Raw genomic sequence first — 22361 nt, 5'->3', positions numbered from 1 at the left:
TTACAGTTTTTTTCGAATGATTGTTGCTTAATTATATCTAAAACTTGTGTGGTTATCCCCCAATTTTGTTTTTGGATTCCAGTAGCCTTTGCCAAGATCTACTTTAACCACAGCCATTAAGTGCGCAAAAATACCTCAGTATGGGCAACGACACAGCGGTAAAATGAGTGCGCATGCTCGCACCAGCGGAAGGAGGCGACAGGAGGCAATGTCTTTAAATGAACATGCGCACTGCGTTTTTCCACTCTGGCTTCACTAATCTCAGTTTGCCAGCGGATTGTGTGTGCGTGGGCTCTGGGAACGAGTTCACGTGTAAACACAGTTGGTTCCAGTCCCCTTTTGAACTTGGAGAGGCTTTGACACCAGAGACACCCTTGGAGAAGGCGTTCTACACCTTATTGACAGTGGGCAGTTGCGCCTGGAACAGACGTCTCTTGGAAGAAACGTGATGGAATATAGACGTCTCTTATTTCCTTCAAATCTACACTACGGTATTGTTTTTTGCGTCATCATCGTGATTTCGACTAGTGCTGTGCGCAATGCCATTGCCATGTGTGCACATGACATTAAAATGCGGTATAACAGCGAATCAGAGTCCACAAAAGTGTGAGTTCCGTCATTAAGCGGCCAATCAGAGCGCGGTCCTCAATTGACTCAATTTCCGCCGCTCACTCGGGTCCGGTTTTCTTCCCAGAGAAGATGAGACTTTTCTGGTGCGAGCGTGGGCTCATCTCCCGATCAGTGGCTGGTAATCGATCTCGTACCAGAGTCCTCAGGCTCTTTGGCAAGCGGTTGGTCAGGAGAGAGTTTCCAAGGTTCCAAGGAGTCTCTCATGGCGACCAACCGCTGGCCACAGAACCTGAGGACTCTGGGTACGAGATTGAGGCCCTCAATAAGCCATTTTCATGATGGCGTCATTTTACTACAACTACCAGAATTCATTTCGTTTTCCTTTTCAAATTCAAATTTTGCAATCCTAGTGGGCGGCAAAGAACAATAGCTCTAATTAGCATGAAAAAACAAAAACCAGAAGGATTCTGGTAGTTGTAATAAAATGACGCCATAGTGAAAATGTCTTGAGAAACAACAAAATACTGGAACACGATTAGAGTCGCTGTTTTTTTTTTTTTTTTTTCTTTAGTTTGTGTGTGTGGGGAGAAAAAAGGAGACGTGTTTGCGGAGGCCATTCCCATGTTTACCACCTGCGTTTTGTATTTCCTGAGCTCAGGATTCTTTTAACACAATAAATCAACATAACAATAAACCAGCAACAGAAAAATTGAACTTGCCACGCTCCAATTTTGTTTCTGCTGGATCGTCAACAGAAAAAAAATACTGGTTTCTAAATTTTTCAAACAGGCAAAACAGTCGCATAAAACTTATGCATTACCGACTACATTTTCAAATTATACACATGTCGTTACAATGAAATGAAATCCGAATTACCTGAGGCGCAAACTCTTCTCGCTACGGGAAAGTGTACCTCAATTAATAAAGCTTCCCCTAAAGCACTTGCTAATAAGCGGCCAAAATACATTAATACTCTCGAGGCCGATTTTATGCCACTAATGAGGTCTGACCAAGCTCTATAATTGTACGTTAATAGCATTTATTTGCTTTTGCATCGCCGAATTTCCTAGACGTATTGGTAATGACCAGTTGATATCAACTGCATACTATCTATTTAGTCATAGATTGTCGATTATTCGTAAAGCGAAAACTTTAATTTGGTACTGGCTGGCTGCTTTAAATTCAACTCAAAAATAAAGCGGATAGGTGCGCTGTTTGTTTTACATGAAGTAATTTCGTGATCAGTTGAAAATTAAAACAGCTTTCATGTGTCGATTGCAAAGAAAATTTACAATATGCGGCGGCCTTTCTATTTGCTAATGGAACTGTTTCAAAACACTCGTAAAAGTCTACTTATATACAGAAAGAACCAGCGCTTTTGCAGCCTGCAAAAAACCATAACTAATTCACTTTATTCAAACGTCAAATTTAATTTTGTCAACGGCAAAGTGAACCTTTCCTACGGGTTTCCTTTGTGAAGCCCTTTGTTGAAGTCATTGACTGTTCAATTCTTTGCAAAGCTTTCGTTTTACTTTTCACCGTCGCAAAAACACATGGATGGTGAAATGGTCCCATTTATCCTCGTCGCTTTTATTGCTGTCGGCGCTGTTGCCGCTTTTCCCTCCGCTACTAGAAACAAATTCAAAGTCGCAATCTTGCAGCCGCTTAAACGCCTTTTCCACGTAATTGTGTTTGAGATAAAATCTGTTAGTGTACCTGTTTCCTTCAGGGTTTGGGTCTCGACTCTCGTTAAGAGTTTCTCCAAACACTTCACGGCACAAAGACACTCTTCCACATACCACAATTCTTTGAAGTTTGCGAAAATTAACGTCGACTTGTCCAGTCCTACCAAACGCATAAGTACTACGAATGTGAAGGGTGATGTAACCAAAGCGCTCATCTTGTATGGTCGCAGCTCTTTCCCGCGCTCTGCTGATCAAATCAAGTTGCAGTTCTAAGTCACTTATTTCGTAAAATTCTGCTTCACTTCTGAGCCTGGAAATCTCGGAGAAATCCTTTGGAAGGTGCAGTTTTTTCGTTCGAAGAAAATCGAGGATGTAGCGAAACAAAACTCCATCTCGATCAATGAAATATTTGCCAGTTTGGTCTTTTTCCAACTGTTGCCGCCCGCTGAAGATGCGCCCGAGGAGTGAATCTGGATCCCTTGTCAACGTGAGAACCGATGTAGAGTAAAACTTTCCCCCAACATTTAACTCGATGTTTTCAGGAAATAATCGTTGATGTTGTGAAGAAGTTGCCATGTTTGCTCTCGACGGCCGATATTTGTGCTGATAACCCAGGTGTACTCGCTAGCTTTATTTGTTTTTAGCTGAGCGAATAAGAGACAAGTGAATGAAGACAGAATAGATTACCATCTGCTACGACGTGTTGTGTTTGGTTTTAAAGCCTTGCGTCGTGGAATAATTGACGGTTGAAAAGACAAGAAATTAAACATAACCTCCAGTGGTGCATCCGTAATACCCACAACTTGATGTTATTATCGGTTCACGGCCAACACAAAAACGTCATCAAGGGCTCAATCGGACAACAGGCTAACAGCGTGAAGTAAAATTTTATTGACACATTCGCATTTAAAACCTTTATGCACTCTCTTCCAAATAAATTAAGCTGGGCTAATCTATCCGGACTGGTCAATCAATCCTTAGTGACAGCTCGCCGAAAATTTAAATCCTCCCTCTCTTTTTTGTTTTTCTTTTATTTCCCTTGATCGTATTGTCAATGTATTGGCTCAACTAAATAAAAAATTGAACGAGCTGTAGTTTTTAATTATTCACTCGACACGTTGTTTCACGGGTGTGTATTGAATAGCAAAACACTTCCGTTTGGCTCTCAAAAACAAATGAAACGGTTCGCTTCGCAGATTTGCCTTTTATTTTCGCGGAAAGCACCAAAAAATTCAAAATTAAATGCTCTTTATCATGCAAGAGTCGAATGATTTTCGCAGAAACCCCATGCACTTCTCGCAGCCCACAGAGAAATTTTAAAAAACTGAAGACGGCCAATATACTGAATTCATGAGTTATGTAGTTTATTCAAATGAAATTAGATTAAGGAAAAAGTCATAGATTTGCCTAATCTTAGTTCGATGACCATCGCATTATTATTCTCGAGTAATATTTAAACCTCCAAAGAAATGACATCTGATGTCAACAATATATTTCACAAGGCAGAAATGTTCTATTTTTATGAAACTTCAAGATGAAATTCATTTTTTCTTTCAGTGGCGCGAGCTTGCTTTCAATTCAATTCAATTCAATTTTTATTTTTCACACGTACAACGAGATTCAGTACAATACATAAAAAACAATAAACATTTATATTACAAAGGAGGATTAAAAAGAATTAGGATAAATTTGTTTGGTTTAGTGTGAGCAGTGCCCAAAGGAGCATGCTGCTTTCGAGTTGGGCACTGCGACTCTCTTGGCCCTCAAAACTATTGTCAGCTGCTGAAAATGGCTTTACGCTCAGGCCCCTGCGTTACAAAGGACCCGGCCAAACCGTCATACAGAAATCTGGGCACGAGAACAAGATTCCTCTCGACTAACCTGTCGCCATATTGAAATAATCAGCTTCCGAGATCAATAATAAAACGCACTTAAAAAAAAAAAAAAAAAAAAAAAAACTCAGTAAGCCTTTAATTAAAGACCACTCGATAATGTTAACATTAAGAAATATAAGGCGGCAATAAAGTAAGCGTTGAATAAACATCTCGCGGATATCTCTGAACAAATTAATACCGGGTCATACCGGAAAATGAAAAAAGAAGTTTATATGCAATCTGTCAACACTTCTGTCAAATTTTATTGGAAAAAAATTAAGTCGCAAAGGACATCCTCCAGTGATTGGAACATCACTGGATTTTTTCGTTTGATTTTCATTTCCCCACACTTATTTCAATCTACACTATAAAACAATTTATTCAGTAATTTCCCTCATTTTACCGTAAATCTGTTACCGTCTACCAACTCTATAGAACTGAAGCATCATCAGATAGCTTATACAGAGTGAAAGTTTTGCCAATCTAGAGAGTGTGATACATTCAACCTTCGCCTTCTCGTCGTAAAGCAGGCATCTTATTTATTCGTATAAATTTCCGCACTACGGCATTTATCAATTCCAGAATTTTCTTAGAATTCACTTATTACATACCTCTCTCCTGAGAATTGGACAGTTTTATCTGTTTCAGTTGTACGAATGTTTTTCTGAAGGGCGTTTTTTCATGCTGCATGCAGCTATTTAGGGAGCTAAGTGAGAATTGGCAAATATACATTTCTTTCAAAATGTAAAATTAAATGCAAGGCAGATCGGTCGGCTAAAATAATTTTATTGCCCAATATTTCGGTTCGATCCTTCGCAGCCGTTATTAGGGTCGTCACGCAACGCTCCTTAGTGGGGAGGAGCGTTGCGTGACGACCCTAATAACGGCTGCAAAGGAGACCTCCTACTGAACTGAAGGTGTGATTAAACTAACCCAAGGATAACACAAAAAGTGTTGCTAACTACATTGTTCACACGCAGCTAATTTCCGACGTTTAACAAGTCGCTTCATTTCCCTTATTTTTGCCTAGCTCTGGTAAAAAATACGGCCTACAGAGAAAAACGTTTAACCAAAGAGTTTCATTAGGTCAAAGTTCGAAGCATCCTACGACTACACAACAACATGAAATTGATAATACGTTTGTTATTTGTTTATGGAGAACGATTAACCCAGAAGACCAAAGAAGTTTCCATTCAACTGTTGGACTGTTGTTTGAATATTTGGTGGCTGTAAGGAAGTAAAACAAACTGAACGACTGTGATCCGGGGATTCGTTTTGCTTCTGTCCACTGTCGTAAAATGAGTATTTTATTCATTCCTTTGTTCATTTACCAGTAGAATATACAAATTATAAATCTGACGTTCCTGTTTGCTGACGATAACGCAGCTTTTCTTGGAAAAATGTCTGCTTCTACAAACTGCTCTGATACACTTGCTAAGGCGCATGCGCCTTAACTGTACCGCGTGATGCTTTCTGAGCTGTTACTCAGTCCCAGTACTTTATCAATCCATCCCAACCACACGTAACCACCTTGGATGTCTCGTGGGGGTGCCACAGACAACTGATGCACACTGCGTCATGCGCCTTGAACTTGCTGCACAGGGACACCAACAATGAGGAAAAAGAAGTAAAAGACGCAAAAGAAAAAAGTGAGTAAAACTAAACTCAAAGCAACTGATGTCCAAGCCATGTGCGAGCTATCAGTTTTAGTAGTTAAAATCTACAGCTGAGTCAGTCGTTGTGAGGCAATAACGACAAGTAATAAGAATAAGGAAGTCAGGCGTGCTGTCAATCATCTTACCTGTAGAGTTTTGTAGATTTCCAATCCCAGATACAAAGCTTCCCATCAGCATCACCAGAAATAAGGTAACTACAGCAACAACAAAACGAGCAAAAATTGCGTCATATATAGTTGAAACAACTGGAGACCAACGGAAAGAAAACTACACGAATGGACTGTACAGTCACAGAAATATCATGGACATGGAGCAATGAGAAGCTCACCTTCCGTCTGGAGAGAAACTCAACTGACAAGCGTAGCCTGCAACCTAAGAAAGAAAAATAAACTCACACGAATTCTTAGTGTGAACGCAAACAGCGCAATGAACCAATCAGAACTCCAAGCAAATATCTCTAACCTTTCCTCCCAAACGCGGGAAAACGCGCGCGACCAAGTCACCATTTTTTAATTTTGTTTCTCACTGGTTGAGAAAGTGGCGCGAGTTTTTCCAACCAATCACAGAGCGGGCATTGTAAGACCAAAGCAAATGCGAATTACTTTCGATACTCAATTGAAAACCGTTCTATAGTGTGTTGCTAGACGCCTAGGCAGCCTCATTAACCCGAGAGTAAATTAAGTTATCTCTCTCAGTGCAATTTCGTCCCTACTTTCATAACCTTTCGAGAATAAGCTCCTTAAATACAGGCGCCTCCCCTCCAAGCTAAATACCCAACAACTTACAGCGCGTTAGAAAACCAGATGTTTACAGTACAAATAACTAACTGTACATATATCAAGTAATATTTGTACTCGTTTCGCGCATTATTCAAATAGAGTTGGGTAATAAAACAGGTTCTTTTACGAATCGACAAAATAACCTGCGATCAAGCCTCCCCTCTGCCAAACTATCCAGTTTTGGATTTTTTTTTTCACTCGGTTTTCTAAAGCCGGCGACACACCTAGCGATGTTATACGACGATCGCGGCGAATTTGATCATGAGCAAAAATCGCAAGCGATTTTCAATTGAAGCGGACAAACCTGGCGATTTTTTTTCGCCGATCGCGACGATGTGGCACTTCAACCTTGTTCCCGGGCTCCATCGAGGAGCGTTTTGAAAAGTCATAAAATCACCCAACCTGATTAGTTGACTTTACCGGCGATTCGCAGCGATAAGCATAGAAAATCGCAGAAACGGGCACACTAGGCGAATGCCGGCGAATTTAATCGCCGATATCTGACATGCCAGACATCGGCGATTTTATACGCCGATCGGGGCGACCGGCGAAAATCGCAATCGCTGCACCGGGCACAAAAATCGCCAGGTGTGTCGCCGGCTTAAGAGAACAGGACAGGCTTATGGCAGGATAAAACACACATAAGGCATCTTACCATGTGGCCTTTGAACGTTTTCTTCCTGTTCTGGCGAAAACGGTTGAGCACTCCGAATATCATAATTTGATTGTCCATGGACTGGCAGGCCATCCACTTGTCTGAGGAAAACAAAAATAAAAATAAAGAACGAAAGAATTCGGCTTATTTTTGTGTCATGCCACGGAAAGCAAATTAATATGCACCAGAACGAATGCAAAGAACAGAGCGTAATTCCAGCAATTCCAATTGCCTGCCGTTACCTAGACAATATTCAATTCTTTTACAATTGCTTCATGTAATGAGTTTATTATTTCGTCATTTTCGCACTTACTTATGCATATATATATTCATGCATTCGCGCTTTTTTTACCATTCGTCAAAGGCTGCAGTCTGGTAACCGAAAGCTTATGTTTAAAAAACTATTAGCCAGAGAACGTTTTTTAGATTTTAAGATTTATAATCCTGGTTACTTGTCTGTTTTTACAAGATGAAAATACCGTTTTACACCTAGATTGGGAATGAAAAATATCTCATGGTAATAAAGCTTTGTATTTTTACTATTCAGTAGTTTTCAAGCCATAAAACCCTCTTTTATTTGTTATCGGTTTCACACTTCACACAGACATCGGCCAAGGAGAGAATGGAAGCGAGTAATCTGGAGTGCGTAACATATAATGCCGGGAGAAAAACAATACCCGCACAGCCTGCTGGGTAACAAGTGGACACAGGCTTACCAACTGAGCGTCGCACTTGTCCCATAAGATGTGTGCAGAAACTTACTGTTTGGATGTAGTGCAACAGCAGGCATCGAGTGCATGCTGGGTTCAGCGATGTACTTAAAATCCACAGGAATGTCCCTGAAATAAAAGCCAACCAGAGTGCTTAGTTAGGAGAAACAGAATTCTCGTCGAGAAACATAAGAATGATAGGTAGAAAAATACTCAACTACTGTAAGTCAACTCTAAAGTATCGGTATTTATAATATGATTGAGATGGACTCTAAACTCAACGACTTTTTATTCATTTAACCCAATCAGAATATATAAACACGAATTTCGATTAAAATTTCTCATCGCAAAGAAAATAATCATCGTTGCTACCTGTCAAATTAAAGTTAAAGTCAAGTGTCAGTAGTATCTGCGCCATTTCTCCCCGGGGGGGGGGGGGGGGGCGGGTACTCCAAAAAAAATTGGGTAGGGGTGTGCGGCCCGCTTCTCAAAACCCTTACCCTATTTATGACCAAAATCTGCGATTTTCCCGACCCTATTTATGACCTGAAGTAGCTTCTTCTAAAAGAAAAAATGAACCCAGGACTAGACTGCAAAAATCTATACCCTATTTATGACCAAAACACTCGAAAAACCATAACCTTTGGCGCCGCACATACCTATATAGCCCATATAAGGGACTACCCCCCCCCCCCCCGGGCATTTCTCATGTCTTACCATTCCCAGACGCGGATGCTTTTATCATCTGACGTGGTTACGAATCTTCTGTTTTGATCCACAAATGTGATCGTGTTCACTGCACCAAGATGCCTGAAATGAGATATTGAGCGTCGACAAATAGTCTACCAAAACTTATCGAATGTTAGGTCAAAGCGTTTAAGTTTTTAAGGAAAATAAACATTCAAGCTCTAATTTACCTGTCGTATTCTTGGACTATTTCGTTCGCTCTTGTGTCCCACTATGAAAGGGAAATTCAAGAATCAAGAGAATACTCATTCAGTTCATTTCATTGAAACAATGTGTGAGCTTTTTATTGTTTTTTTTTACAAGTTGAAATCGGGAATACTCCCGAGAGGAAGCTGAGCCGATGGGATAAGGTTCTTCCTGAACTCTAAAGCCTCTCGCTAATTAGACAATGCAATCACTCGGGTACTTTACTTGTTTCACGGAATGAACAGTTAAGCCTACAGACACTTCCATGCAACGGGCAACCTCAATGATCATTTAGTAAATCTGTTCTCGAGGCGAAATTGTTAATGATATTTCCCTCATCGTATCTGAGAGAGATTTTCACCAAAGAATCGGATGTCCACTCCTATAACTTGAGAAATTCATCAATTAATTTGCATATTCCTTAACCTAATTTAGTGATTACTAAAATAATGTATAGCCTTCACTATAGAGGATATTGAGGATCTGTCCTGTGGAACAACATCCCTGTTGAAGCAAGAGTTCAGGGTAGCCTAAGTACAAAATAAATAAATAATAGAAATCTTTTCCAGTAAATTATTCTAATTTTAGGGTATATTTTGAAAATATTGTAATTTTAATATCATTGAGGTAGTTCGCACGGCTCGCAGGAAGACCACTTTTTGTACATGATTGCGATACCGTAACTAAATAAAGATGAAAAATGATGATGAGGCCACGTACTCCATATCTCGCTGAGACCGAATAAAAATGACTTTTGAAGCTTTCATTGTTAAGGTTAAGGCTTACTTAGTGACGAAAACAGTCTGACTGAAGTCTGAAGCTTATTCGTTGGTCGCACTGATTCATGAAGTTGACTTAACGTTAAACATCTTACCGTTAGTATCTTCTTGTCCGATGTACCACAAACAAACAAATGCTGCTTGTCCTATAAACAAATTTGCGGGACATCATTAAATTAACGTCAACAGGAATTGGTCATGCTTTGTACATCACCAAAAAATGTCAGTTACTTAAAAATTGAGTTTTCAGTTCGCTACCGAACTACTTGCAGACTCCTGGCGAGGGAGGTCATTTACTCCGTGCGATCATGAAAGTCTAATGCACAAGGATAAGGGGGTTTGTTTCTAAAGAAACTGTGGTGCTGCGTCGGTGGGGAGTAGAGACGAATGTTCTGTTTAACGACAGAGTTGATGACTAAAGGTAAATTGGCCACCGTAAAGAGATTTGAGTGCTGACGTTTCGGCACTCAAATCTCTTTTCGGCGGCTAAGTCATCAACTCTGCTGATAAACCAAACATTCGTATTGCACGAGGAGGCGATTATAGGCGGAACAAACAATCACAACTCACGAAGCAACATTGGTTGGGCGGCAAGTTGCGTGAAAGTGTTGCACATTACAGCAATGTTTTACGAAATACGATAATAGGCCATTTTCATGATGGCGTCAGTTGACTACAATTACCAGAATTCATTTCGTTTTCCTTTCCAAATTCAAATTTTGTAATCCCAGTGGAGAGCAAAGAACAATAAGCTCTAATTAGCATGAGAAAACAAAAAACTGAAGGATTCTGGTAGTTGTAGTCAAATGACGCTATAGTGAAAATGTCCTATTGGGGTCCTCCTGAAGAAAATTTAAAAAAAGCTATTACTAGTAAACACTGAAACTAAATACTGAAAAATAGTCCGATAGGAAAAAACAATGAAACAGAAAGCTACCGGTACGTTGTCACAAGCGAACAACACAAAAGTCCAGTAGCAAACTTCGAAAATGGCGTACAAATTTTACTTTATTAGAAAAAGCTATTGAAAGGGCACGCTTGAAGAACGACAGAGATTTAGCTTTCTGTAGAGAGGTATCGAGACTACATCAAACGTCCACCGTTGGACTTATAACACTTTTCCTGCTTTCGTTCTGCGTGCGTATTTTTTTTTTTGTTTTTGTTTTTTTTCAATTCCTGAATGGGGTTCCTTCTTCGGAGTTACTACTGACAATGATTGTCGCTATCACTACTTCATTTAACAAACACTGAAAGGTTCATAATCACCTCATCTGGATTGAACTTGACACAATATGGAATCTTACGGTTGGTAAAGCGACCAATACATTCCCCTGAAAGATAGCAGTCAGAAAATCAGGAATAATTATATAAATACATGTTCTCTTGGCATTTCACATGCAGTTGACCAACCGTTGAGAGGAACTAGACGAGAATCGCTCAAACTCTGAGAAGGTTCAGGTTCAGGTTTCAGTTTATTTACACTTGGATATAGTTTTTACATTGTATATAGGAACATAGGAATAAAATAACAAATAAAAGGAGAAAAGAAAGAAGTTAATGGCTTTGGTAGAAGTGCACGGTGGTCAGAGGAGCTTAGCTTTGGGAAGTTTTAAAAAATACAGAAAAACGCATCACGTAAGGTTTTCATACCTTAGTATAACTATTGTTTGGTTCTATCAATTGAGTTGACAAGGTAAAGTTCGCCACCGTACAGAGATCTTCAATATAACTACGGCAGCTTTTGGAAGGAAACTTGTTACTTATTTTTCGATCGAATTTCACATCCATGCTTTGGTTACCTGTCATTTACCTTTTATGACAATAAAGTTGACAGTTGAAGCAGGTTAAAGTGGACTAAACTTTGTTTATTCGGGGGGGGGGGGGGGTGGGTGGGGGTTGATACGAGAATCATATGTTTTAGGATGTACCAAACAAGTGGATAGTCTGATTTGCTACTCAAACTCTGCATGAATAGTATTATTTTGTTATTCACCTTCCGACATTGTCGCGAGTTTATTCGTCAATTTGTCAGTAATAAAGTGGCTGAATTGGACTGGCTATTCACTGGTTTGGTAGATACTAAAACAATTATTCACCTCCGTGTTGGTAGGTAATGGCAGATATTTGTCTCGCCACCAAATAATATCTTCCAATATCCACCTTCACTTTGGTGAATAACTTTTACTTATGCCATAAAAATTGTGTTACATGTAAATCATCCCAAGTGTTGCCTTTACACCATTTTAGTTTTGGAGAATCTCGTAACCAAAAAAAGAAGACAATTCTACTTCCATTCAAAGTAAAAAGTAGAGCCTCCTGGAACAATCATGAACACAGAAGGAAGTGTACAATTTGCATACCTGTTTCTGTGTCCCAAAGTTTAACATATCTGTCATAAGCAGCACTGAGGAATTGTGTGCCTGTGTTGTTGAAGGAGATGTCACGGACCGCCTTACTGTGACCTAAAACAAAGGCACAATGGAATGATCAACAGTACTTACGAATTGTTTTTGAAAACAATTTCTCAAACTCATTAATAATTCAAAAGCCCAAAGACAAAGGAAATCACGCACCGTGACGTGTTTGGATATCTGTTGAAAAACTCCCGTTTTTGCATCCTTAATTTCCCCATCAAAATCAGTTTGTTTGAGAAGTTATATCAAACACTCATCACAGTGTTTCCTCACAATATCAAAAACCTTGAAGTTTGCCAAAAATAATCCGCTACGCGTCGTATTTTCAACTCTCTTCTCGGTGTTTGATGTGTGATGAAACACTCGTGTTTGATATATTTATTTACTAAACTTTTTTAAAAAAAAAAATGTTAGAATTGTGACACGCCATCATCATGTCTATAGTGCAAAATGCATGCAAATATGATCAAATAAGTTACAGGAGACCTTATGTAAGGAACTACAAGTTAGGATAATTAATTGCAGGATAACTACAAGTTAGGTAAAATGCAATTTCTTCCACAAAAAGTGTGGAAAGAGAAGCCGGAAATAGGTCTGCGTTCACAGGCTACAAAAAGTGAAAATACAATAAACTACATACATGTAGATAAAAACACTTTCACAAACAAAAAAAAATTAATTAAATAAATTAAAGATAAATAAAGAAATGAAGCGCATTTTCAACACACTACTGTGCAGAATTAGCAACTTACCCATGAATGTTCTCAAGCACCGCCTTTTGCCGTAAACTTCCCACAGCTGGAGTAAAACCAAAAAATGTTATACTACTTGTATAGCATAGTGTACACGCAATTCTTGGTGTATTAACAGCTGATGAACTGAGATTGAAACATGCAACAACCACAGGAAAAAAAATAATTATTTATGTCAAGATTTAACCTTAGTTTGTAGGGATTATATTGATTTTCTGCAGTTCAGGGATAACTTCCAAACTACCTTTTCAAGATTTATATTAAAAGAAGCAATGCAATGGCTGTTTGACAAAAATGTTTTCATACTGTAAGAAGCGTCTATTCTTAATCCCATAACATAATTTTTCTATTTTGACTACTAAGTGACAGTAAATTGTCAACAATTGAGTTATATTTCCATAAAAATTCTCCTCTGTGCACAGTGATATGTGAGGTTATTTTCTCCCTTTGGTCGCTCTTGCAGAAAGGGATTAATTGAAGGGGTTTGCGGAATAAGGCCCTAAGTGACTTTTGATGTAAGGTCCAATTCTCCTTTTGTTTCACAAGCAAATACAAGGCAATTTGGCAGGAGAATTTAGCAGTTTATCAGAAGTCACTTAGGGCTGTTTTCCAGGCACCCCTTCAATTGCTATCTGCTATGCAACACACCCCTTGTCTAATATCTTATTTGTTATAGCATTAGGTTTCAGTTTCGTAATAGCTCTAGTAGCGTGCAGTGTTTTAACAGTCATGTTGTTTTCCTTCGTTTACTTCTATCCATTCAATGGGGCAAACCAGTCAATGCCCAGGTTCTAAACTCCCCCGCTCTGAGTATTCCTTCAGAAAACCTGGAAAAAATTGTTCCAGGCCAATGCAAGGGGATCTGCCACCACCTCCCATGACCAGGTCATTTCATCTCATAAGGAGAATTTTTCAAGTTCAGGTTGTTGGTTACCTTGATCTTACAGTCCATACTGCAGGATAATAGAAGATGAGCTGATCTGGGAAAGAATCTGATGCATGAAACACCTTTTGTGTGTCCAGTCCTGGTGATTCAAATACAACAGAATAAGATTGCCAGAAATTATCAAAACAACAAAATGTTGCATGAAAGACATTAAGGCTCTATTTGGATATGCATGTTGCACTTTATATTAGGTAACATAGAATGTATTTCAATCTAGAGAATTCCAAAATCCCAGGAAATCAGAATTAACAAGTAGTACACTATACACCTTACAGTTGAAAAGAAGAAGACTTTATTTGCATTGTATTAGATTAGACTGAAAAAACAAATGAACTCCACCTAATGCAGACCTCCCATTTTTTGATGTGTCACCAAAACATTTTCGAAAACAAAAACAGTGCAGTGCACAATAGTGGTATAATCTATGGGTGAAAAGATTATGTAACTCACCATGTGTGAATGTGTTTCTTTGGTAAGTAGCATCGCTCTGGTGGTTCATCTGTATCCAGTTTAATATCGATGTCATGTGGAATGTGCAGATATGATCGGCCTTGGTAATCCACTGAGTCTTGAACTAGGACCAAAACAGTAAGCAAAATATAGTTAAGGCATACCAAAATATTAAGTCAGTCAGTCAGTCGTCAGTCAGTCAGTGAGTCAGTCTGTCAGTCAGTCAGCCAGTCGTCAGTCAGTCAGTGAGTCAGTCTGTCAGTCAGTCAGCCAGTCGTCAGTCAGTCAGTGAGTCAGTCTGTCAGTCAGTCAGCCCGTTGTCAGTCAGTCAGTCAGTGAGTCAGTCTGTCAGCCAGTCGTCAGTCAGTCAGTCAGTGAGTCAGTCTGTCAGTCAGTCAGTCAGCCAGTCGTCAGTCAGTCAGTCAGTGAGTCAGTCTGTCAGTCAGTCAGTCAGCCAGTCGTCAGTCAGTCAGTGAGTCAGTCTGTCAGTCAGTCAGCCAGTCGTCAGTCAGTCAGTTAGTCAGTCAGTCAGTCTGTCAATCAGTCAGCCAGTCGTCAGTCAGTCAGTGAGTCAGTCTGTCAGTCAATCAGCCAGTCGTCAGTCAGTCAGTCTGTCAGTGTGTCAGTCAGTCTGTCTGTCTGTCTGCCTTTCTGTTTGTCTGTCCATCTGTGCCTTTGTCTTTCAGTGTACATGTATCTCACTATCTGTCAAGTTTGTACCATACACCTCTCTAAGCTTACCATGTAACGTGGTCTTTTCTTCCACGCTTTTGTCTTCTTCTTTCTTGCTTCTCTTTTGCTTTGTCATCTCAAACTCTTCTAGTTTGGCAGCTTGCTCCTTTTGAAGAGAGAAAGATGTACAGTGTACATGTAAAGTCCATCATGTAACTAGCATGGGATTCCTATCAGTTTTGATTCCTATCGGGGACTCAGGTATTTCCTTCATTCTAAACTCATGACATGTTGAACATGACATGTACGTCGGGGAGCAGAGTGAGCTGGTGAGGAGACTGGGGCAAGAGTGAAAGGTAATTTTTACTATCGCCCCACTCTCTTAGCTGGTTTGCTTTGCTTGTCACCTAGTACTAATATAATATCATTCCATCTTATTTCATGACCAAGCTTAAACTTTTGCCATATGCATCTTTCTTCACTTCTAAACACAAAGGATGCTTTTGACATTGTGTCGTTCAAGAAAAACAATATCCGCACCTCTCCCATGGATGGTTGTCTGGTTTGTACCCACTCTCCTCTCTGGAAATTCTAGTTCAGCAACATATTTTCCTTTAAAATTTGGCTTTGCAGACCTTCCTCCCCTCAGAAATTCAATTGATTTTCCATGGAGGAGGTATGGATATTTAATGGTATCACACATCGCTAATCCTAGGTTTTTTTGTTTTGTTTTTTAATCGCTTGTTCATCTTTATATACCTCAGATGGTTTGGCGACTTTAGACTCATCAACATAGGATGCCCATGGACCTGATAACAAACAAAAAATTTAATACTGTGATTGGCCAGAAAACAACAAGACATAATAGTGTGTACACATGCTACTAAACCATAGCAAATTAGCTGGCTGCTCTGGCACAATGAGCGCCACAAAACAGTAGGTTAGACAATTCAACAAGAAGATTTCAAAGAGCAGGGAGAATTTATCATAGGGCGTTTTTTAATACCTTCAAGAGCGGTTTATTGTTATTGGATATACTGGTTCATTGTGAAAAACAGCAATTTAATAATTATAATAATTTATTGTTTAGGTTCTGACTATCGTTATTACACCAGCAATTAAATTAATATCACATAAGGTACACTAATATTGTCTACAAATTGCATACTTAGATAGTTACAAGAAAATATAGTGCAGCTGTGGTTTCCGATCATACTAACAAATCCCATAATTTCAAAAACTCAAATATTTGTGACATCACACTTTAGGACTCTATGGCTCATTTACTTATTCCTAATAATGTACCTTACCTTTGTATCCCTCAATGTCTCCTGGATCACCTGGTTTTTCCCGTTTTCTTTTGTCACCAGGCCGTGCCTCTGCTGCTTCAAATATTGTTAAACCTTCACAACAACAAAAAACTGCTAATTACCGGTATGTATTATTTGGTCAAAGTTAAATTTTACCTTTTATGGCTCCCTAAACTCATCAACAATAGATGAGCTTGGGAGCTGGTGCCTAGCCAGGCAGCAATCAGGCATGGGGAAGGCTTTATCCATGGCAACCCTGCACGCAGCCACCCCCAACAGCACCATCACACTGATCCCAATCAGTGGAATACTTACCAGACCCAATACTAATACCAACTGGAGGGCGGAGAGGGGGGCTTGAAAATGAGGCAAGCAAAATGACTTATCTGACAGGCCAGCAAGCAAGCAAATGCAATGCGAACCATGGGGCGCCCCCCCAGCAGAGAGCTCAAAAGTCCCCCCTGAGCCATGACGTGAGGCGACAGCTGATCAGCATTGAACTGACTTTAACCTTGCCTAAATTACATTTAGCCACATGGCCTAAGTAAGCACACCTGCACCAGTACATATAAAATAACAAAAATTGGGAAAATTCAGCATGACTGAAATTCAAACTTTTCACATTAACTTTTCAGTTAAACTCTCTATGGTAGAAAAGAATTTGATGTTAGACAAAACTGCATGTAATGCCTGAAGAAGCTTCTGGGAGGAAAAACTAGACTGACAATAACATTAAGAAGTGCTAGTCAAGCCTATTTTTATGAGCCCAGTACAACATTTGGAAAGTCCTTCACAGGTGTTCAGTTCAGTACGGTGTAGGTAACACTAACAGCACAAAATTTGAAGGACAGACTTTCGCACTGTTAATTATCATCCTCACCCTTTTTTTCCTCTGCTTTATCTGCATCACCAACAAACCTGCAACAACAGACACAAAAAGCATCATAGCATCACTGATTATTCTTTTATTTGTCGTCTGTATAACTGACACCTCTCATAAGTGGGTAATGGAAGTGAATAAATGATATGAAATTCATATATTTCAACTGTGGATGAAAGAATAATGAGAGAACATTGTGGTTATGTACATAACTTAAGCAGCTGCAAAAAGATTTGCATTTTTTAACTGCAATCTGGTCTAGCATTGATTAATTAATGGATTTTATGACTGTTATGAATCATTAACCCTTTCAGCCCAAAGAGTGATCAGTATCAAATTTCTCCTTGTAATATCAATGCTTATTCAACCTCTGAGGATATGATCACCAAGGGTAAAGTTTCTTGATATTTTAATAACTTCTCCCCAGTACTTTTATAAGAAAAGTATAGGGCAAGATAGGAGAATTTTTTTTTTTTTGATATTAAGGTTTATTAAGGGCAGTGCCTACTTTTGTTACTGCGCATACGTTCTGCGCATCTTGAGATACTGGGGTTTCCTATGGGTGGTGCCTACTAACACAGGGATATTTTCTTTACGGTTTAAAACTATGCGGAGAAAGCAGAACTTAGCAAGTGTCCATGGTATCCAAAAAGAAATTTGGGGGTAACCATGCACTTTTCAGAGATAATAAAGCTTTAATTTTGAAAAAACGCCATACATTGCTTTGTATTTTACTGCTTTTTAGAATGATTGTTGCTTAATTATCTCTAAAAAATGTGTGGTTAGCCCCAATTTTCGTTTGGATTTCAACAGCCCTTGCTAAGATCTGCTTTCCCTGCATAGTCATTAACCGCGGAAAAATACTTCAGTATTAGTAGGCACCATCCTTAAGGGTTAAAGCAGCTGAAGATGCCAACCTGTCAGCACTTGTGCTGGCTCCCCCCATAACACTTGGATCCAAAGCATAACCTGTTGACATTCAGTAAGAGAAAGCAATTTGTTAAGAAAGCCTTGTTTGATGCAAGCTTTGAACACGTATTAAATAAAGTCTTACAAGAATTATTGAGTTGGAAACCAAGGTTAAAATCAAAAACAATGAAGCGTTTAAATGCTCACCATAGCTGGTAAAAGTTCTTCTCTGTGTTTCAAATGTAAAGTCACTCAGGTGAGCTGGTTCAATATACCCTGCAGCCAAAAAACAAATAAAGGAATTATTATTCCTGTGGGCAATAATAGTTTATTATTAATTATTAATAATAAACAAACTTGTGTGAGCAAAGAAACAATGACAGTTGGCAGTAAAGTGTTTGCAAAAAATTAAGCTGGGTCTATCCTCCCAAAGTTTGGTCTACATCTCCTTTGTGTACAGGCAATCCAGCATAGGAGAAATTTTGTTATTAAACCCGTGTTGTTTCAATGTATACATACATCATGAAAATTAATGCAAGAGAGAGAATTTAGAAAAAATTGAAATCAAATTAAGACTAAAGCAAATAACTTAAAGCTTCTGGAGATTTAAAGTACTATATACAGCTATTTCAATTAACATTGTCGGATTAAAATCAAGCTTAAAGACAAGACCGCAATGTTTTGTGGGATTATTTTTTATGAATTATTTCATCAAAATCATCCCTGCACGTGCAGGTCATTGCACTGCTAATTACAACCTATTGTTTTCTCCAGGGATGACTGATTTTGATGAATTTATTCATAAAAAATCCCACGTAAACTTTCGGTCTTGTCTTTTAGCTTCATGCTTTGAACCGACAAGGTTAATTGAAAAAGCTGTATATACAGAGATGTACTGATTTCAGATAAACATAAAAAAAATATGATTTCAATCAAACAGAAATCAAATTACCTGCAAGGGTGTTCTTTGGAGCACTCTGTTGTCTTGTTTTAAAAGGGTTTGATGGTCCAACCTGGATAGTAAATAAAATTGGACTACATTGCTCATGGTTTATTTTAGGCTAGCTAATGGTCCAGTATTACCCAGAATATCTTATATCTTTTCAAGTACAGTCAACTCCCTTTATTGTGGACACCCTCGGGACCACGAGTTAGTGTCCTTAGTAGTGAGAGTCCGTAATAGCGGGAATTTATTTAAGTCAAACGTCTGCAATTCATTTTTGCCGGGGATTTAGCTGCTGTCCGTATTATCGAGGTGTCCGTAATAGCGAGGTGTCCGCAAGGCGAGAGTTGACTGTATGTGTGTTTTCAAGCCACAACAAGCAATAAAGTGATGGCTGTTTAAGATTTGAAGTGAAAGTATTTAGATTCTTACTGTCAGTAGTCACTATCTTGTTTGATTATGAAAGCTATCAGTGCTGATGAACCTGCAATGAATGAATTTCACTTCACAGTCACTTCAACTCAAACTGTTACCCCTCTTCCTTAAGATGTCTTCTGTATACACAGTACCTGCAACTTGCAGAAGGTGAAACTTTGTCCACGAGATGAAATATGCAAAGAACTTTACTTTGACCTGATAAAACTGCAAGTTGAAATTCATTCACAGCAAGTTGTACAGCTGTAACTGTGTCTCAGTTCATTGTAAGGTGGCAGAACGCTGAATGGGAGATCAGAGTTCTAACTTAAACTGGACCAACACCCAGGGTCTTACAGTAACAAAGGAAGAATGTGCTGTCTTAAGGGAGCAGTATCACCTATTTTTTTGTGTCACTTTGAAAAGCCAAAAATATATTTAAGTCAATGGAATCATCAAAAGATAGGTTCAGTTTTGTTAACAATAACCCTACTAGTGCACAGAAACTACTATTAGTTATGCTTGGCTGCAAATGGCTTGGATGGAAATGGATTGCAACTTGAAAAATTTGCCACTTTTTTCAAGTTCTTCCTATGTATTGTACAAAAGTCATTTAAACCTGATTACAAATTGTTTTTTTTTTCTCAAAGAAATCCCCCAATATTTTCTTCCTGGTGCTCTAATAGCAATTTCATGTTAGAAAAAAAGGTTCTTTGTCCAAAATTTGAACAGCAAAATGCAGAAAAATCTCTGTGACGGTACCCCTTTAAATGCTACATGTATGACATCTGCAAAGTGGTTAGACCTTCACATGGTTCAGATGATCAGAAAGAAATGGTGACCTTGAGTCTCTAAACTAGAGTCGTAAGAGAACCACCAAGGTTGTAATGAACCCTTGCTTAGACCACCCTCAACGACAGCATGTGGTCAGCTTGGTGTATGATTTCTCTGGAATCAAGTTGGTTTATAATAACACACTGTTTTGAATCGAACTAAACATTCTTCTATCTCAGGTGAAAACTTAATTTTTGAGCTTGCAGTAGTAAAGGCAAAAGATCTCATGTATTGGGTAGTTACCTGAGGGCTGAACATTTCCTCATAACGTGGATTGTAGGTGACTTCTTTTGCTGTAGGATCCACCTGCCTTATGACACCAACATCTTCCTGAGTAACAGGGCAGCAATAACAAATTTAGAATGCTGTAATAAATATTCATTTTATGATAAACACTGAGCAGTCTTGCTGCTAACAGGGCCTGAGGTGCTCTCAATGAAAACAAGTTTGACTGTTTTGAAAGTGAATACATGCAAATACATACATTTGAACTGTGGAAGAAAGAATGAAGGCTTAAGATTGCAGAATACCCGTCCCACCAAATATCTAACTTAAAAAACTGCAAAACCTGCTACCGCAGTCCTGCAGTCATCTAATTTGCATCCACTACGGGACTGCGGACCGGGGTAGCACTCCAGTTTATACATTCCTCATTCTTTGATCCATCCACTACGGGACTGCGGACCACGCTAGCCCTCCAGTTTAATACTTAGATCAGTTAATTATTCATCTGTTGAGTGTGGTAGCACGGACCACGGGTTTCAGAGTAATGCACCTTGCGAGTTGACGGGTATTCTTCAATTGCTCCAGAATAAATAAGTGAATGATCATCGTAGTTATGTTCCCAACTTAAGGTTACCCGGTACCTTCAGGGGTGTCTTCAGAGGTGTCTCGCGTCCAAGCGATGTAGCGCGTCCGGTTTAAACTGTAGATACCTGAACCGTTATATATACTTAAAGCTTATAGAGCTGGCTATCCAACTAAACCAAGAATTTTGAAATAAAATGAATTGCCGAATTTTTAGCGCTGTTTTCTCGCAAAAAAAAATTTTCGCTTGGAGGAGCCACTTCAAAGAGCTAAAACTCAAAAGGAATTCGTTCGTTTGCCTTCAAATTTTGACAGTAGCTAGCTTAACATATTAACAACAAAACGGTGTCTGCAAATTTTTTCTTTTGAAATATTTTTTCTCCGAGAGCGATTTTTGTATGATTACTCCACATTTTTTTCATCTTATTTCGAAAATGCTCTATAACTTTTCACTGCGATTGAATATGGCGAAACGCAGACACGCTCTTTTAGCGCTTTGGGTCCAGAAACTGAGGAGCCAATTAAATTAGCAAAAAACAAAATTCACTTTGACTTGTAGCTTTAAAAAGGTGATTCGGACGCTCGCAATTAGAGGTCGTGAAAAATTCGACAATTTATTTTATTTCAAAATTCTTGGTATGGTTTGATAGTCAGCTCTATAAGCTTTAATTTGATATAGGGGTTTAGGTATCTACAGTTTAAACTGGACCACTACATCGCTTAAACGCGAGACACCTCTGAAGGTCCTGGGTAGCCTTAAGCAATTGTGAAAAGAAAGCCTGAAAGTCTCAAACATAATTGCGATGAACATTACCTTATTTATTTTGACTATTTTGCTTCTAACTACATGTAGTAAGCTAACCATAACGTAACTTTTATTTATACACAATCGGTTTTAAAGTACATAACAGCGAGGCACTTTTGGACTTCGGAGGGAAAAGCACTATAGAAATTGAACCATTATCATTATTATTACAGAATACGATTCTAATACTAAAGTAATGCTAATACTAAGGTTATATATGTAAGCTTTAGTCTTTTACAGTCTAATAGCTACATGTAGTCAGTATAATTTGTCAGTTTATCAACACAGCGTAAAGCTTAATCGTATGAAAAGTTGAGATTGCAGAACCAACCTTCGCAGTGACCTCCGGTGCACTTTTGAGTTGAATCTTTGATTGCAGTTGTGAAATTGAGACTTTAGAGCTAAGATGGGTGGTATGATCTGGCGTAATTTCTTCTTCAGTGTTTTCATTCTCCTCAGAATCGCTATCATCGCCATAAGCCGCAAGTGCGTGTATTGCCGCCATCTTGTTTGAAATTGGCCAGGTCACCAAGTCTGACAAATATTTTTTGGCAGGAGAGAAAC

The 22361-nt window shown here is 38.9% G+C and overlaps 2 protein-coding genes across 2 annotated transcripts; both read right to left on the bottom strand.

Annotated features, from left to right (window-relative positions):
- Positions 1–1592: 1592 nt before the first annotated feature.
- On the bottom strand, positions 1593–4228 carry LOC146450099 (BTB/POZ domain-containing protein KCTD16-like). The gene has a single exon (XM_085100788.1). The coding sequence runs from the start codon at positions 2829–2831 to the stop codon at positions 2106–2108; it is 726 nt and encodes a 241-aa protein (XP_084956914.1). The 5' UTR covers positions 2832–4228; the 3' UTR covers positions 1593–2105.
- A 1190-nt stretch (positions 4229–5418) lies between these two features.
- On the bottom strand, positions 5419–22346 carry LOC146450098 (pre-mRNA-processing factor 17-like). Its single transcript, XM_085100776.1, has 22 exons — positions 22129–22346; positions 20429–20515; positions 18947–19007; positions 18202–18270; positions 18003–18054; positions 17086–17123; positions 16206–16298; positions 15655–15704; positions 14965–15061; positions 14224–14347; positions 13762–13852; positions 12828–12873; positions 12022–12123; positions 10928–10992; positions 9757–9807; positions 8867–8907; positions 8667–8759; positions 8002–8078; positions 7240–7340; positions 6134–6177; positions 5931–5999; positions 5419–5723 (listed from the first exon to the last, which is right to left on the bottom strand). The coding sequence occupies exons 1-22, from the start codon at positions 22300–22302 to the stop codon at positions 5615–5617; spliced, it is 1734 nt and encodes a 577-aa protein (XP_084956902.1). The 5' UTR covers positions 22303–22346; the 3' UTR covers positions 5419–5614.
- Positions 22347–22361: the final 15 nt, after the last annotated feature.

Source organism: Pavona decussata, unplaced genomic scaffold (assembly GCF_977016875.1).
Source record: "Pavona decussata unplaced genomic scaffold, jaPavDecu1.1 SCAFFOLD_510, whole genome shotgun sequence".
NCBI classification, from domain to species: Eukaryota; Metazoa; Cnidaria; class Anthozoa; order Scleractinia; family Agariciidae; genus Pavona; species Pavona decussata.
This window is presented reverse-complemented; position numbering and strand designations above follow the sequence as displayed.

Coding starts and splice junctions, on each gene's coding strand:
- LOC146450099 (XM_085100788.1), bottom strand. CDS start 2,831: ATGGCAACTTCTTCACAACATCAACGATTATTTCCTGAAAACATCGAG.
- LOC146450098 (XM_085100776.1), bottom strand. CDS start 22,302: ATGGCGGCAATACACGCACTTGCGGCTTATGGCGATGATAGCGATTCT. Junction 14,348..14,964: donor AGAAAAGACCACGTTACATG/GTAAGCTTAGAG, acceptor TTTTGGTCCTAG/TTCAAGACTCAGTGGATTAC. Junction 8,760..8,866: donor ATAGTCCAAGAATACGACAG/GTAAATTAGAGC, acceptor ATCTCATTTCAG/GCATCTTGGTGCAGTGAACA.